Raw genomic sequence first — 18,236 nt, forward strand, 5'->3', positions numbered from 1 at the left:
ATTATGATCAAATACAGTCTAAGATCAAGTTTGAAGTCACGAGATCACAGACAAAAGGCAGAGTCAAAATTGGTAAACTTATTTATTAGCTTTTGCGGAAAACTTGTTTGTCCTGTTCTGTGGAAAACCTGTTTAAGTTTTGTGGACAAGTTGGTTAAGTTTCCTTCCAGGAAAACTCTAGTGGAAAACTTGCTTTAAGTTTTTTGAGTTTTGGTGGAAAAGTTGGTTACATAAATCTCTTATAAATAAGTGATAAAACTTCAGTAGAAATTAAGTTATTGCAGTCGTAAATTGTGGTATATTGTTTCTCTTCCTTCTTCCATATTATATCTTCAAAACAAAAACTCTCTTTCCTGATGGATGGAAGATTGGCTGAGGCTGCAGCCACAGGAAACGTTGACGAACTTGAAAGGTTGATGAGAGAAGAGATGTTGTTGCTGGATGGTGTGTCCTTGCATGGGGCTCAAACTCCTCTGCACATTGCATCAATGTGTGGTCACGTTTCCTTCGTCCAAAAGATGTTGGAACTTAAGAACCAATTTGCGTATGAACTCAACCAAGATGGGTTTAGTCCTATGCACCTGGCCTCTGCCAATGGCCATCTTCAAGTGGTGCTTGAGCTTGTGAAAGTTGACCATCAGCTGTGTGACATTGAGGGGAGAGAGGGAAGTCTTCCTCTCCACTGTGCCTCAGTCAAAGGAAGAATCGATGTTATGAAGGCGTTGCTCTCCGCTGCTCCACTCACTGTTCAAAGCAAAACGGTGAGAGGGGAAACTCCGCTTCATATTGCTGTAAAAAACAACCACTTTGATGCAGTTAAGTTGGTGGTGGAACACGCCAAGGGATTGAAGATGGAAAGAGCAGTGTTGAATGACAAAGACAACCAAGCAAATACCGTCTTGCATATCGCTGCGTCAAGGAAGCAATACCAGGTATCTCATTCATTCTTCAACAGATTTAAGATCATTTACATAAAGCATCGACTTCTGAAATAAATTCATCATCTAAGTCATTAGCATAATTAATCTTGAATGATGTTAGATCATATATAATTAGTAGAATTTGGATTGCAGATAGTTGATTTGTTATTGGTTGAGGATGATGTTGCGAAAGAAGTGATGGTGGTGAATCCGGTGAACGAGAGAGGAATGACCCCTCTGGATGTTCTTACGTTATTCCAAAGCGAAGTCGGTGATTTAGAAATTTACAGAAGCCTTGTGAAAGCAGGAGCTAAGAGTGGAAAGGACATTGAGAATGAAGGTGGTAGAATAGGGCAAGCAGTAGCACCTTTGGAAATTGAAATCGTTCATGGAAATGAAGTTCCTCCAACGAACTGCACTAATGAAGAATCATCAAACCTACCTACAAGAACAGGGTACAACTGGCTTGGAGAAGAAGAACTGGAATTATTCGAATACAAACCTAACAGGGATTCTACAAATGATGTGCGTAATATACTGCTAACCATAGCTGCACTTATGTTGACAGCAACCTATCAAGCTGTGCTTAGTCCCCCTGGAGGATTGTGGCAGGAAGACAAGGATGGCAACACTGCTGGAAAATCTATCGTGTCTACCAAATCAAAACTAGCATTTTTGTTTTTTATTCTGGGCAACAGCGTTGGATATTATACCTCTTTCTATATGATCATGTGGCTAACATCCGGCTTCCCTCTGCAGTATCCTCTGCAATTGTTGCTATTTTTCATGTCATTCAACTACACTGTATCCATGCTTTTCCTCGTAAGTGGTGACAATATTTACTATATGTTAGCATGGCTAGCTATATCGTTCGGCTGGTTCGCACCGTTTGTTCTTCCGAAACTGCTGAGGAGACTGCGTTTCCTACTACAAAACTGACCAAATCTTACTCATTTCCATGCTCCTTTTGCTTCACTTTTATAGTTGGATTACTTTCATATATCCAAGACTTAGATTGCATAATTCAAGTTCTAATGTTATTCTCTAATCTTCATTAGGACTCCAATACTACCAGAATATGGATTTCTTTGTCTCTGTAATTTCCTTCTTGAGTTACAAAATTTCAATTTTACTTTTTGTTGTCTAATTTTATTACAAAATGTTAAAAAGTTTGTGTGTGAATGATGCCACATTTCCAATCTCATGCTTAGGGATGTCAAAAAAATCTGTACCTGCGGATAAAATCTGCAACGAATAAGAAATGGATATTAAAAAATAGATACCTGCTACCCGCGGCTACGGGTATTTTTGATACCCGCATGTTAACGGGGCGGGTACGGGTATCATAGTATCCGTACCCGTGGATACCCGTATCCGCTAAACTTTAATTTACAAAAATACCCTTACATATATATATATATATTAGTAAAAAGTATTCTGACCTCATTTTTTCTAAGTTGCACATCTTGTCTTCTGTTTTCATTCTTCAAATTTCAAGTATTGGTACGTTGTCTTCTTCCAAGTACACCCTTGACATTCTTCTCTTTCCTTTATTTGAAATTGGGCATATACATCAAATCCAATATAGACAATGGACAATGACGTTTATGAGATGCTTGTTGTCAAATGATGAAATCAAAATAAGAATACTTAGCAAGTGATAATTGGAGTTTATTATTTGTTTATTTTTGTTTATTTTTTAAGAATCAATTGGAAAAATTGGACTTTTTTATTTAAACACTAGTTAAAAGAATTTTCATTTTGTTGAACGTCATTTTATATTTACTTTTATAATTATTTGGACTTGTATGAACTTGAGTTTATTTGAACTAGTTAAAATTTATGACAATGATGTATTTTATTTTATTTGAATTTATGATTAAATATTTGTTTTTTAAATAATTTTGTAAATACCCACGAGTATCCGTGGATACCCGTAGATATGAAAAAAATAGACGGGTGCCCACATAACAGATACCCGACAGATATGGGTACGGGACAGGTATTTATCTAGCGGGTAGGGTACAGGGAAGCTACTCCCCGTACCCTACCCGCCCCGTTGACATCCCTACTCATGCTATATCGTGATAATAAATTAAACCCTAAAAAAGAAAAATAATTAAATAAAACTTTTATTACTTTTTATTTTAAGCCGTAGTAATTTTTCACAGCAATGCGTACTTTCCTTATGCATAATGTCATCATTTAATACATTTTTAAAAAATTAGATGGTACGAATCAAAAGATAAATTTTTGGAACTTATACTTTGGTTTTGAAAAAAGAAATAATCATAATTAAAAAAGTGAGTAACGATATATGTTTACAAGGACTCTAAATTAAATTGGACTATGTATTCAATGCAGACGGTATTGCATGGGGGAGGGGGCCAACTCGTACAAATAACACTGCATATTCTTATTTGTAACTTGTGCATTAAGTCAATGAAGCATCCAGATTTATCATTACAACAAACAAACAAACAAATGGATGACCAAAATATTGCTGTTGAAGTTGCAAGCAATTTTATGTACAAAAATCGAAGTATAAAGACAAATTGAGGTAGTTCAATCACTTTCGTAGTCTTCGTCATCTCCAAAGGTAAAAACAGAAGCATCTGCAGCCATGGCCTTAAACTCACTTTCTGCGCTGGGCACCTCGATACTAGACACTGTTTTACCGTCAACATTACTTCTTGGCTCACTAGCGTGATGAATTGACGTGGAGGAACTCTTGTTTCCCAAAGAAACTTGTTCTGTTGCACGTGATAAGTTTGCAATTTGATTTGAAATTCTGTCGGATTCGGAGCCTCTGGTATCATTTTTAACAGTTTCAACTGCTTCAGAAGGTGGGTTCGTTTGCTTGGTTGCTGAAGAAGCAGATTGTTCTGCCTCGCCATCTGAAAACACATCATCTTTATCATTATTATGGCTCTCTGATTCTTTGACTGCATTCTGTGAAGGGGTGCTCCTTTCCACTGGCGCAGGACCAGTAGGACTGTTACTTGAACTCTCATCTGATTTCGTTGTAGTAGTTTTAGGTTGCGAAGTTTCTACACTGGCATTATGGTCCACGAGCACAACCTCGACCATAAATCCTGGAGAAGGCAATTTTCTCTGCCAGAAGTTCAGGTCAATTAAAAATAAAGTTGATAAGAAGATCCAATTGTGAATGATAGACATGGAAAAGCTGAACTCAACAGAAGCCAGATAAATTTTTTTACTCATACCAATAACCACAAAACTTACCTTGTCAAAGCCATCAAGATCACCGGTGTTCAATACTTTTCTATTTTCTGTCATAGTTGTGTTCAACCAACTAAAAGAGTGAAAAGAGCAAGAAATTTCAATCCAACATTAAGACCAACGCCGAAGAGAATTGATCAATAATAATGAAAATTAATTAATACCAGTAAAAATCTCCTTGGCGATCATGAAAATGAATTTTGAAGTCCCCAGCCAACTCTGTAAGACCAGGCTCTCCCGGCAAAGCAAATACCATCACTCCCTTCTTTGGTGCACTAAACCAAAAATCTTCTGGCTGCAAATTGTGAAATCGCAAGTCACGCAGAAATTCATCATACTTGGGGAGGGGTGGGAGGGCAACAAAAAACATAACTTTGGAACAATAATTCAATACAATATTTGATACACAGATGACATAATACTAATGAAACGCACCAAAAGATCCTTGGTTCTCGGATGCTTTTTGGTTGAGAACAAAACACCTACACATCAGAAATGGGTTAGAGTAGACATCAACAGGGCAGTCTGTCAGACACTAAGATCTTACATTACAAAAACAAAGCAGGTCATACTGTCATGCAAATATATATCTAGTTACCACTACTCATAACTAGTAAAGCAAACAATTCGTTCGCATTGTAGCTAGAAAGAACATGCATAAACAGGTAGACTTTCTCCGTGATTTTATATCAATCAGGACTCTTGCCTAGAAACAAAAACATAGCTATTGTCCTCGGATGAAAATCCTAACGAGAATATGCCTTCTCAGTTCATACTAAAAAGATCTGAGTGCATAACATAGAACTAAACATTATATAAAACACACCACAATAGAAACAAGGACAAGTTTAATGACCAGTACAAAAGATTAGTTTATAAATCTACTAATAGAATGGTCAAGGACTACATGTATACTTTAAGGGAAATTTTACTACAAGATTGTCAAGCATACCACTATGATCTGAGACAGTTACAGACGGCCTAATCCAGTAAGGGCATCTGTGAAGCCGGAATCCCCTAAGCATGCACCTGTACATATTATGTCAGTATGAATACTAAGACAAGTAAATACTACAGTCACATCTTGGCCGGTAAATACCTGCGGGCAGGAGGGTTTTCGCCATTGAAGTAAGTTAAGACTCGTTCAAAATATTTGACATACCTCTACAGAATACAGTAAAACATAAAAAATTACTGCAGAACTAACAAAGAAAACATTAAAACTCTAGTAATAACTCCAGAATCTCCAAATTTTGACCTAATTGACCTATTGCAGAGCAGGAACTTACAATCTGACTCGGCAGAACAAGTCCCTTTCCATCAACGCATCTTTTTTGATTATAGTAATCCATCGATTCCTCAGCGGTTGGGAAGAACTGCAGTATATTCTAGTCATCAAATCTAAAAAATCTAGCACAAGAAAGAAAGTGCAAATATCAAGCACATTCATCATGTTTTCAAGAAAATGCCGAGAAATTCTTTACCTTTAAGAATAATAGAAGACTAGAAATCATCAACCCTGTCCTAGCCATTCCAGCCTTGCAGTGGACAACTACAACATTCTCAATGTCTTGTTTCAACCATGAGTAAGCACTTTGACAGAAGGATATAACCAGTTGAATTGGCGGGCAATTGTGGTCATCAAAAGGGAAGCTAGCCACCTAAAAGAAGAAATTTCAAATTTCAGATGCAAGAATACAAGAAGCTGTTCAATAAAGTCCATGAAAATATAACGTGGCCAGAAAACAAACTTCGAGTAATCTAGGTTGTCTAGCGTCATGATCAAGAAGTACGAGCAGATGGGATGTGAATGAATTGTTAATTGAAGAAAGGATAACCTCAAGGCTACTATCCAAAATTAAAGGTTAAAACTAAAGTGATATGTCCATGTTATGACCAAAAGGTTATGGTGTATAATTAAAAATTACAACCCTTAAGAAAGTCTATCACAATTGTCTAAATAAAGACTTACCTTCCCCTCAAACAATGATGCATCATACAACCGCTCGGAACAAAGATTATAAACCTTGTATTTATCCTGCACACAGCAAGGAAAAAGTCAAATGCAAAACTAAACAAGGCTCGTTAAGTTTCAAACTTTGAGGTCCTTTGATAAAAGAGACACCATATAATTGAATCTTGTCAAACTATAAAATATGAAACAGACAGAATAACAAAATATATGAAGCATGAGCTAATATGTAATAATAGGGACTATTTTATGATAGTTGAAACAAAGATAAGGAATAAACATTTGACAGAAAATTGCTCAGGAGAGTCTCTCGGTCCATCCTATCTTATAGAGAGAGGGAGAGAGAAATTTTATACAAGAGGTTTCCCATAATTAGAGAAAGAATATTACAAGATCTGCAAGACAAACAGACATTATCTGGATTGTATTCAGGTGGTAAAAGGAACAACTACAACCAAACCAATAGAATATTCCAACACAATTTCAACCTATATCTCAAAGTCTAAACAATAAAATTTTAATGTAATACAGACATTCACCCTCAAGCCAGTGCATACAAGTTGTATCATTGTATATATATTTAGCTTGCTACGAATGTATTCCTTGGTCCTCAGAGATTTACTGAGGATGTCTCACAGTTGATCATTACAACCAACAAATGTTGTAGTGAAATAGACTTAATAAGTCAAAAAACAGCTATTTGAGGATCCAGAACCACTGGATTCATGTCAGTTGAACCTTTGGGGAAACCGTGGTAGACAAAGGAGTTTTAGACGACCTCCACACAAAAGCCTCAAGAAAAACTCAACAACAACAGTAAGCCACAAAGTGAGGTTTTAGGGCAAAAACAACCTAGATGCTCAGAAAGGAACTGCAAACGAGATGCTCATAAATCAAACTGGGTCAGAATGAGGCCAGAAAACACCACTGAATGGGATTCTAATAAAGATGAAACAAATGGAGGGATTTTCAGAATTAGGATCAACAAACAAACCTGGATCACTGGCTGAATGGCACAACAAATAGGGTTGTGTTGAATTTTACGATGCAACTTGACATGGGCTATGATACCAACTTGAAAGTTTAGGGAAAGAATATTACAAGAGGTTCAGCCTACTTGCCCGAAATATGTACAACTAATACAACAATAATAACTATAAAAACCTTATCCCACAATGCAAGGATGGCTAGATAGATCATACAAGACCATTTGCCTTGATTAAAGACCAAATCTTTCTAGATACTATTCATGAGATTGAGAGATACCTCTCCTTTTTGCTCTCCCTATTTAAAAACGATACAATCCTCTCACCCAAGAGACACTTCTAGAGGACTTCTGTGTACAGCTAATAAAACAAAATAACAATGATAAAATATTCCAACACAATTTCAGCCTATATCTAATAAACCTTAATAATCTTATCACAGATTCAACAATGCAATCTTATGGTATTATCAACAACAATAACTAAAGTAGGGAAATTAAAATAGCCAAAACTGTCAAAGATAAGTTCAGCAGTTTAATATCTCCTTGTGTTGTAGAAATGTGAGCATAATAGCATATGTATTGCAAAAAAGGGCCCAGGAAATTCAAATCATATCCAAGAGCAAACAAGTTCCCCATACATATCCGAAGCTATCAGAGAATATGATAGGAACACAGCGCCGAAGCGTAAAAACAGGATATTCTATAGAAATTTAGACTTCCTCTGGAATAGCAGAAATACAGGAGAAATAAAAGGAGACAAAACACGCATTCCATGATTTTTTTTCTCCATGTTTGGCAGCAAAAAGAACAGAAGAGAATATGTAGGACCCACCTTCAAACTTTTCTCTCCTGTATGAGAAGACCACACATAAATCAATGTAAGCTCATTAGAGTTCCAATCCAATCCCTCAACTTCTCCTATCTGACAGTCTTTTTCAATTTGAGGGTATTTTTATCCTTTAAACAAAAACACTTCGTTCTTTCTTTTCACCTTCTATCCAACTAAAAAAGTGAAGACTTCTTTGTCTTCATTTTCGTAATGATTTTCTTTCCCAACATTTTTTTTTCTCCCCAACCAAACCAGCATTATTGTAGGCATGAAAAGAGGTAGACAGAAGTAGAAAAGGAACAGAAATGTAAAAGACGCAACTAATATTTTCCCTACAGACATCTCTGCACTCTGCTTACAACTTACTTAACAGAAGTATAATCCTTCCTCAAACTCAGACAAACTCCGTTTCCACCCTACCACCACAGCCACTTTCTTGTGCCTTACTTGTGTATAACTTACAGCCTTTGACCCCGAGACAAGTGGTCCATCATCTGTCCTCTAGGTTATATTCCGATTACTAACAAAATAGCCTAGCAAGACTTAACTCTTCTAAAGTGAAAGAAAGAAGAGTGCACTGCAGACAATAAAATGCAGTTATAACCACTGGTATACAGTACACGGTGTAATAAAATGTATGTACATCTTAACAAACTATGGACTAATTAAAAAATCAACTTTTGAGCCCAAACCCCCTTACTTTACAGGAGCTAAATCCATGCCTAGCTAGAGGGGCGGGGTGATTGTACGTTCATAGGTAGCATTCACTTCCAATAAACCAAATTAAACTTATAATAAAATACAAATAATTTATGGTATAGACATTTCTAAATGAAACAAAAACAACATTCCATACACTACAACATTGATTTGTATTATACAAAAACTACAGCAAAGGCATAAATATAACACTGAGTAACTTCATGCATCAGAGTGTGTTTACTACCTTATGGTGAGTTTCAAAAAACTTAATCACTTCTTCCATATGATTTCTGTAAAATCCCTGCATTACAATTTTAGATAGTCAGAATAGTGGTGTTAAAGATTAAGACAGCAATTTAAAAAAAAACATACAGAATTTTAACTCACTTCAACATATCCGAAAAACCCAGAGCTCATGTCACCAGCAGGGAATCCCATTGCAATGATGTTCTCAGTGATATATGTCATATCTAAATCAAAACCTCCTTCCTGAAAATTAAAGGTAAAGAGTATAAAAGGGGACATGGGTATGCAACAACCTGGTTCTTTGAGAAGGGAACATACAATTCAGAATGAAGCAAAGAAATACAAAAGTTCAAACTCAATGCACTCACCAGTCTCAACAATAGTTAAATAATAAAATTCTAGTAACGGTTTTTTCAACACACTATAATATTCTCCGTACAGAACACTAAACTATATAACGTATTTTTAACTGGGAGAAAGCAAATGTCTGCAAAATTCAGGGCCTTATAAACTCAACACCAGCTATGAGATCTAATTTAGAAAAGCAAAAAAATAAAAGCATTGGCTGGACTCCCAAAGATATGCTGCACCCAATTATTAAGGGATTGAAGAAATGTTCCCAATATAAGAAACGAAACAATATTTTATTTTTTAAAATGAGTAAGACTTTGTGAAAATCAGCTTTACAATGATAAAGACAAAGTATATTAGTAGTTTGAACACGAACATCACCTGATATCTGCGTTTATTCTGGGAAACAACATGGCGTGCCTTAACCTGCACAGCTTTCACAGCATTCTTAGAAGTGTCAACCAGGCCTTTCGTAATGCTTCCAAACAAATTAGATTGTACAGCAGTTTCATTGGAACTGTCATCTGATCCAGGAGACTTTGGAGACAACCTCAATCCCAGATTACTAGTGAAGCGAGCAAAAGTTGATTTCTCAACATTTCCACCTGATGGGTCATCTTGGGAGCGAGAAAATGACTGAGAAATTTTCAAGCTTTTGGCCCAAGACGATATGCCTGGTGGGGATGACATAGGAGTTGTCTCGTGCGCCGAATTATCTTGCTCAGAAACTGAAGCAGCAGAGGCTTGACCATCACGCTCTTTATCAGGAGAAAAAGTGGGTGGATCTTTGATTGGATGTGAATTAGACACATTATCAGGCACTGAATCCATTTGATTACAAAAATAGCAGCAGCAACTTATGTAAAAAATGGAAGTTTTATCATTAGATGGCTCCGGCCCAACAGTATCTTACTAGTCGAAGCTGCACAGGACAAAAAATTCAAATAATGTTTATTCTTGATATGTTGCCTATTCATTTAATCATTCTTCTTCTGTACTCAACAATAAGATCGATCATAACAACATGCTACTGGGTGGAAGAGATAAAATGTATACATAATCAAGTAATGGCCAAAATCAAATCCACACACATTTGGCATAACAGTTTTCTGGAACTTCACTTGCAAATGGAAACTTCCTAAAAAACCTATCCCGGAAACCTTAGGAAACACTTACAACACTTCTCAAAGATTCAGTCAGGTCCCTAACTAAAATCTAGCTAAAAGCGTTTCAGGAGAATGATATCCGTCAATTGAACCTCGTGATTTTCAATTTCCAACTAAAGTGAACCATATGAAGATTGAATAAAACGTAAAAAACTGAACAATTAAGCGTGGATTGGAATTCGGATAAGGAGTCGCGTCACATGCTTAAGAGACGTAAAAAATCATTAGAGACAAAGAAAGAAACGGCTAAAACAAGTAATTTCAGATCTGGGAAGAAGAGCTTGTGTTACCAGAAGCGGAATCAGAGGGAAGTGCAGAGCAGTGAAGGAGTTTATTAGGGTTTCAAGAAAGAAGAAAGAGAACGGAACGGGTAGTTGAATTTAGGAAGGTGATGCTGATACCGATTGACATGCACGAATGAATGATGATGATCACTGTAATGTCAAAGACTTTTTAATCAAACGGTTGCTGAGAGTCGAGGGGTATTCTGGGTTATGCTGCGCATACCATCATATATAATACGATTTCAGGACATTTATTTCTAATTTTCACTCTTTTTAACTATAAAAGTGTTTGCATAAACATTGTTAATTTTTTTTTAATTCTGTTATTTAATTTTTATTCAAATGGATATCATGAATTTCACCTGAAAGTTATTAAAACAAGTTAGAAGTATTCATGCTGATAAATCATAAGGTGTGCATTGCATTTTTCGAAGAGCTGATGATACCTCTTAATTTTGAAATAAACATTAAACTTTTTTTATATGTTTAATAAATAATATTTGTTACTTTTATATGTTTAGCAAGTGGGAGTCGCTTCTCTTAATTCAAAATATTACATTAACTATTTACATAAAATTAAAATAAATATACAGCATAAATAAATTTTATTAAAAACATAATAAAAATAAGTGTCTATTTAACAAAATGTTTAAAACGTAAAAAATAATTATTAAAAAAATAGAAAAAAGAATTATGATTATTTTAAAATTATAAGAATAAAAGTGTCATTTATATAATATTTAAAAGTTGTATTTTTTCTAAACTTCTACCGATTATAATTAAAAACTCATAAAAATTATAAATAAGTTTCACAAACTCAAATAAATTGTTTAAAAAACTTTTAAATATAACAGAGTGTTAGTTGAATGTTAATTTAATACGATTTTAATGCCATGGTTTTTATTAATTATTAAAACTATAAAATCATAAATAAAAATTATTGAATCAAAAGAGAGATTTACAAAATTCATAATTAAAATATCAGTAAATATAAATCATTGTGCTTAAGAAACACGTTCGAAAATATGTTATTAAAATATTTCCAATATATTAGTAAGTCAAAATAGACTTTCTAGAATTTATCTAAACCATTTATGATAGATTAAAATCAAATCTTGGAAGGAATTTGTTTCAATGAATCTATTGGTATTACAAAAATATAAAAAAAGTGAGAATATTTATTCTTATGTTTGTTACACGTTTATATTTTATTTTTAATTATGTCTGTGCCAGCTGAAAATTGCATAAAAATAAAGGAAATTGTTTCTTAACCATTAATATAATTTTATCTTTTGTATCACTAAAACATAGAAGCCCAAAAGAGACGGACTAAGCTTGCGTTGTGGGCCACTCCATTCTTTATTGGTAGCTTTATTGTGTCACGGGTATGTGCCTTACAAAGAAACACCCTTACATTTTTCGCCATTTTTCTTTCTTAGACACTCTAAAAATGTTAATTTTAAGTAATAAAGATAGTTAATACCAATCCTTTTTTTTTTTTCATATTGTCAACAAATCCTTTTGCAATGCCAAAATCATAAATTTATCTCATTAGTAAACTGTTTTTCATGCAACTTTAAAATTTCAAAATATAGTATTATTTTTTGTTACCAAGTTTCTTTCGCATCAGTTACATATATTTGAGCTAACGTTTGTCAATTTGACTTCATAAACTGATCGCAGAGAAAACTAATCTTAAAGTGAAATAATTTACGTTTTCAATGTTTTATTTTAAAATAAAAGAATTATAAAATTTAGCACCATTTTTTATTTAACACAAAAACTAATAGGTTTATTTTACTTAAGTAATTTGTTGAATCCATAAAAAATAAATACATCTCAGAATATTACAATAAGAAATGTTCAATCTACTATGGTAGACTTGGTTAATTCAAACCTAAACAAAAACATATGAACATGCATTTAAAATAACCTCACTTTTGATGTTTCAAAAGCACCTCAAGGTGGTATAATATAAATTTTAGAAAATATATTTTGTTTAAAACAAGTTTAAACTTGTACCGATTGCACTTGAGTTTGTGTCACCAAAATCACACCAAATATATGTAAATATGAAGATGATCAGTGGATGAGTTTCAAGGGTCTCATCATAGCATTGTCTTCATGATCCAATACCTGCATCAATGCGTGTGCACCATTAGTTGCTATGGCTGTAGTAACAAAGTGAAAAACAAATGGTGAGTGAGTGAGTGCTTACATGGCAATGGTATACGTAGCCAGGTTCTGCGGTTGCATCAAAGTCATAGGAAGCGTTGGTGTGTATGTAAGAAAACCTCACCGCAATCTTCGTTACATGCCCAGGTATCATCTTGAACACATTCTTCCACCCTTTCTCGTGATCTTCCACCACTACTTTCTTCCCACGTGCGTGCTTCTTCAGGTGGCACTTCACCGGGTCGTTCTTTTTTGTCATGCATTCCTTAAACTCGTCAAGCTCCACCAGCGCCGTCTGATCCAACACCTTCAACAAACCCAGATGAATGTGCAGCGGGTGATTATCCTCCGTCAGGTTTATCACGTACCACACCTCCGTGGAACCCACCCTCGGGGTTTCCGTTACCGGTGCATCGAAAGGTTTTGCATTTAGATACAGGTGGGTTGGTTCATCGATTTTGCTCGTGTACTCGTACATGGCAACGTACCGTGTACGCGTCGCAGTCGATAAATCCACGACGGGGTATTCCACCAATCGTCGAGGAATCCGTGACGTGTCGACTTCTTGATCGGGTAGAATGATAAACTTCATAACCTTGCCGTTAGCCTCGTTAACGGGATCACCAGAAGGATAAGGATAGTTTGCATCGTTAGATAGAATAGCGACGTTAGTCTTAGATTGAGAGAAGTCAACAACGATGTCTGTGATCTCAGATGGCCCCACCAGAGTCTCGTTTGTCGTCACGGGCTTGTCTAAGTAAGCCGAATCGGACGCCACGTGCGTGAATCTCAAGCCGTTGGAGAAGAAGAATCTGAAGAACCGGGCGTTGCTGGCGTTGATTATGCGGAATCGGTACTTACGACGTCGTACTGTGAGGCGCGGCCACGCTTTGCCGTTGACAATGATGGCGTCACCGAAATACTCTGGCTGCCACTGAGGGTGTATGTCGGGGTTGTTACCCATGGAACTCATGAAGATGGAACCGTCGGTGCGGAAGCTACGATCGAAGACGACCAACGGTCGATCGAATTCTTCACCCGTGGGTAACCCTAACGGCTCCTCCACGACGGGGTGGCGGATGATGTAACTGCCAAGTAAGCCGGCGAGAAGGTTGACTCGGGTCAACCCCATGGCATGGTCGTGGTACCATAGATTCCCCGGGTGCTGATTATTTGGATAGTGATAAGTTTTCCTGCTCCACGTGGGTCCCCTTTCGTTGAACTTAGAAGTGAACCATGCATTCGCGCTTCCGTCGCTGTCGGGCGCGTGGATGCCACCGTGGAGGTGGACCACTGTGGGAATGCCACGTGTGGTGTTGGTAATTGCTGTAGGGATCGTTGGGTCCCACGGAAGTATGTGGTTTGGAGGGAGGTGATTTTGCCACCTCACGTGCGTATCAACCCCGTGAAGGGCTTCGATAGTTGGACCAGGAACAGTTGCTGTGTGCTTGGTTTTTCCGAAAGCATACACTGTTGTCGGAGGTAGATCCCTGTGAAATTTCTGAAAAAAAAAAGAACAGTAGATAGTTACAAATTGTGAAAAAAGAAGTATTACATTAGTGAAAACAAAGATGTAATTACAACGTTAACGTTATGAAAGAAAGAGGTAGCAGAACCTTGAATTCTAAATCTAGAATACTGTGACATGACTCTGACTAATTGTCTTGACAAACTGTAACAGTGAAGTAATTAAGAGTTTAAGAGTGAGAGAATGGTGTGAACGAGAAGACATTGTGGTTAGTGGATACTGAGGTATGTATGAATGTGAGGGCCAGAGTGGATGGCACTTTCAAAGCTTTGGGAACCAATTCTTTGCGTAATTATATAGTGACTAATCTTGAGAGCCTCAGGTCCATTGATGTGAATTAAATAATGGCCATTAGAAAATGCACTCGCAGAATGATATTTTACGATCTCTTTTTCTATTTTCCCTAATATAAAAAAGGTTTGAAGGAGATGGCACCCAATCCAAAGGAATATTATTGAAGGTAAAGTATAGTACTTAAGGCTGAGAATTGTGTGGTAAAGAAGACAATAGTGGCAGTGGACGCTGAATTATCAATGTCAAGGCCAGAGTGGATATCACTTTAAAGGTTCTGCGAACCAATCCTCTGTGTAATTATCTAATAGTCGTGAACAAGTGAACAAGGGTCAGTGACATGTTATGTTAACCTGAAAGGATTAATCAGCAGAGACTAGAACCACCAATAATTTTTTCAAGAGACTAGAACCACCGATGATCATTAAATAAAGTGGTTAAAAGTGATTTTTTTTGTTTACACGACGAAAAAGTTAAAAGTTAAATACTTAAACAAAGATACTTTTCTAAGTTTCTAATGTGATATATGTAAAATTCAGATAAGAAAGGGACACATACTTTACCTACCCTTCTTTTTACTTTCTATTCCTCGACAACTATCAAAGTTATACACAGATCTTAGAGAATATAATCATGGTTTTCTTGTTGTATGTTATTTTTCTCCAAACCTGGTAAGATTGTGAAGAGTTATTTTACATAAATCATCTCTTTCGAAGAGAAAAAGGGACCATTGAAATACAAGAGTAGAGCATCCTTTACAAGGTGGGCCTTTCATATGGAGATAGTTTGAGTAATTTCACCGACTAAAAAGGGTCTACATTTAATTGCAGCATTGAGTTGGGGAAAGCACAGAGAAAAAGAGAAAATCCGGAAACAAGAAAATAACGACAATTTTGTGAACAAATTGTGTGTTGCTTTCAATGAGTGCATTCGTTGACAGTTCTGATTGGAAAGTGTGGGAAGGAGAAAAAATTGCCATCATGTAGACTTTTGAACATAACCATTTATGAAAAACAGAAGGAGCCATCTAAAAACAAATAATCTTAGATCTGCAACACCAAGATCAATCATTCAAATTCTTGTAGTAATCCAAAAAATCTCAATTTTCATAAAGAAGTTGGAGTAAGACCTGATTGTGAAAAAAAAGAAATCGAAGGTAGAGATGACTAAGTTGACAGAAAACAAGGAAGAGAATGACCAATACTTATTTTATGGACAAATAATGAACATTTCAAGTCATGGAATTGCTGAAGGAATAACTCATGCAAGCATTATTGCTAGACGGTAGACTTAGACTGTTTAAAACAGATTTCAGTCAATATTTATTTAGATAATCACTGTCACTGTATCAGTACTTAGGGAAATCCAATATCGGGAAAAGAGTATAAGATACCACACATTGATTAGAAAAAGCTAAAAAAATTGCAAAATTTGAATAAATTAACTATGAAATAAATTATTGGTTTGAATTTCAACTACAAGTTAAACGGAAAACAGTTCTTAATACCAAAACTTATGAACCACACAATTATCTAGAATTATTCACTGCACCAGTCCAAGGAGGGGTTTCAAATTTTGAAAGTTTAATCTTTAAAAACTATTTGTGAATTGAAGAACACGATGGAGAACAAATTTAACTGAAAAGGGAAAAAGAAAGACACATACCCATTTCTTCTTGAACATCCCAATCTTGAGAGGTTTGGATTTTGGGACACCATTCAAAAAGTGATAACTATGGATTCTGGGCATATCTGGAAGCTCTTCGACAAACATCTCCAACTTGGAGACATTAACCAAATGATCTGAAGCTGAGGAACATCCTAGGAGAACAACCAGAGTGAGTAACTTGAGGAGCAATGTTCTGTCCATGGGTATTTCAGAAATGAACAGATATGCAGCATCAAAGGGAAGGGGAGAAGGGCTATTTATAGGATCAAAATTGGTAGATATTTAATGTCTGATGGTGGAGATCTTGTGCTGTGCCATTGTGTGAGTGTTGGACCCACTGTGTGAACCTGTAGATAGAAAAATGAAAGCCACACTTTTTTGTTTATGAGAATTGTAGTGAAAAAATTCAATGAGGGTTCTTGTAAACTCAACAGAGACATGGTTTTTTTTTTTTTTTTCTTATTCTCACTCTGACAATGCATGTTCTGTTTCAGACTTTATTCTTACCCTCCCTCTTGTCACACTTCACCAGTTTACACCTTTTCTTTCTCAATAATTAACTACACTACACCATATTTAATTTTTCGTGTTATTTTAATGGCATGCTACATTATATTTATTTCCATATTTTATTTTGAAATCCTACATTATTATTTTTCAAAATAAAGTATAATATTTTTATGATTTTGAACAAATCAAGAGTTATAAAAAAATAATTTTTGATACTGGAGAATTTTATCTCTTCTTTGTAATTAATAAATCTTGTATATAAATTCTTTATTGAAAATGTACTACTAACAATTTGAAAACTATTACATTATATTTCTACAAGGTATGGTATATTTGTAAAAGCATGAAAAATTTATGCAATGTTATGAAATCATTGTAAACTATTGAAAAATTCACTTCGCCATGTTTACCGAAAACAATTATTAAGAAATTAAATTTCAAATTAGTTATTTTCTAATAAAAAATATTTCTTCCACTGTAAAAAAGTTGCAGTTTGTGTATTTTCTACACATATTAATAACAATAAAAAAATACATATCTTTAGTAACAGATTAGGGAAAAGTAATACTTTTTTCAAATGTGAAAATCTAAGTCAAATTGGACTTCTATTTATTTTCAAACGGCTAAAATGGCAGATGTTATGGAGAATCATTAATGAAGGTCTTATGATACGTTTAATAATTTATAGGTAATTATAGTATTAAATAAATTATATTATAGTAACTATCATTGTATTTTTATTTTATTTAAAAGAAAAAATGTTCATAAATATTATACTAATAATTTATTTGATGATTTAAAAAAAAACATTAAATAATAAAATAGTTATATTTTAATATCACTTAAAATTAAATATTAATTAAACATAAAAATTAATTAACAAAAAAATATTATTTATTTTTTAATACAAACAATATTATGTTAATTATTTTTTATTATTTATTAAAATAACAAACAAAATTTTATTTTCTAGTAATTTAAATTTTTTTAATGTTTAACTATATTTTAATTTTAAACTATATTTTAATTTTAAAAATATTAAAATATAATTATTTTATTATTTAATTTTTTTTATATATAAAAAATAAATTATCAATTATAATCATAAAATATTTATGAGCAATTTTATTTTTTAAATAAAATAAAATTGTATCAATAATTATTAAGATTAAAATTCATATAATATAAAAATTATTTTTAAACTTTTACAAAATTTAATACTCATTAATTATACTTTAAATTAAAATTAAAATGTATTTAAATATTATTAGCAGAACCTATATTAAAATATCTTTCAATGTTTTTAAATAGTTAATGTTATTTATGACATCTAATAAATTACAGTTATACGTTTATGCAATAT

The 18,236-nt window shown here is 34.4% G+C and overlaps 3 protein-coding genes across 3 annotated transcripts; 1 reads left to right on the forward strand and 2 right to left on the reverse strand.

The window, feature by feature from the left end:
- Positions 1–260: 260 nt before the first annotated feature.
- LOC114190778 (uncharacterized) lies at positions 261–2,015 on the forward strand. Its single transcript, XM_028079812.2, has 2 exons — positions 261–932; positions 1,074–2,015. The coding sequence occupies exons 1-2, from the start codon at positions 357–359 to the stop codon at positions 1,857–1,859; spliced, it is 1,362 nt and encodes a 453-aa protein (XP_027935613.1). The 5' UTR covers positions 261–356; the 3' UTR covers positions 1,860–2,015.
- A 1,300-nt stretch (positions 2,016–3,315) lies between these two features.
- Positions 3,316–10,910, reverse strand: PEN2 (PTEN 2). The gene is made up of 13 exons (XM_028080285.1): positions 10,708–10,910; positions 9,633–10,173; positions 9,042–9,143; positions 8,899–8,955; positions 6,136–6,201; positions 5,648–5,824; positions 5,453–5,539; positions 5,263–5,327; positions 5,116–5,192; positions 4,599–4,645; positions 4,328–4,458; positions 4,167–4,236; positions 3,316–4,034 (listed from the first exon to the last, which is right to left on the reverse strand). The coding sequence occupies exons 2-13, from the start codon at positions 10,080–10,082 to the stop codon at positions 3,486–3,488; spliced, it is 1,878 nt and encodes a 625-aa protein (XP_027936086.1). The 5' UTR covers positions 10,083–10,173; positions 10,708–10,910; the 3' UTR covers positions 3,316–3,485.
- A 1,582-nt stretch (positions 10,911–12,492) lies between these two features.
- LOC114191819 (multicopper oxidase LPR2-like) lies at positions 12,493–16,732 on the reverse strand. Its single transcript, XM_028081226.2, has 3 exons — positions 16,361–16,732; positions 12,920–14,377; positions 12,493–12,837 (listed from the first exon to the last, which is right to left on the reverse strand). Exons 1-3 carry the CDS (start codon positions 16,562–16,564, stop codon positions 12,784–12,786), a joined length of 1,716 nt encoding a protein of 571 aa, XP_027937027.1. The 5' UTR covers positions 16,565–16,732; the 3' UTR covers positions 12,493–12,783.
- Between the last annotated feature and the right edge of the window lie 1,504 nt (positions 16,733–18,236).

Source organism: Vigna unguiculata, chromosome 7, assembly GCF_037176805.1.
Source record: "Vigna unguiculata cultivar grain cowpea cultivar isolate G323 ecotype 2 chromosome 7, ASM3717680v1, whole genome shotgun sequence".
Classification (NCBI taxonomy): domain Eukaryota; kingdom Viridiplantae; phylum Streptophyta; class Magnoliopsida; order Fabales; family Fabaceae; genus Vigna; species Vigna unguiculata.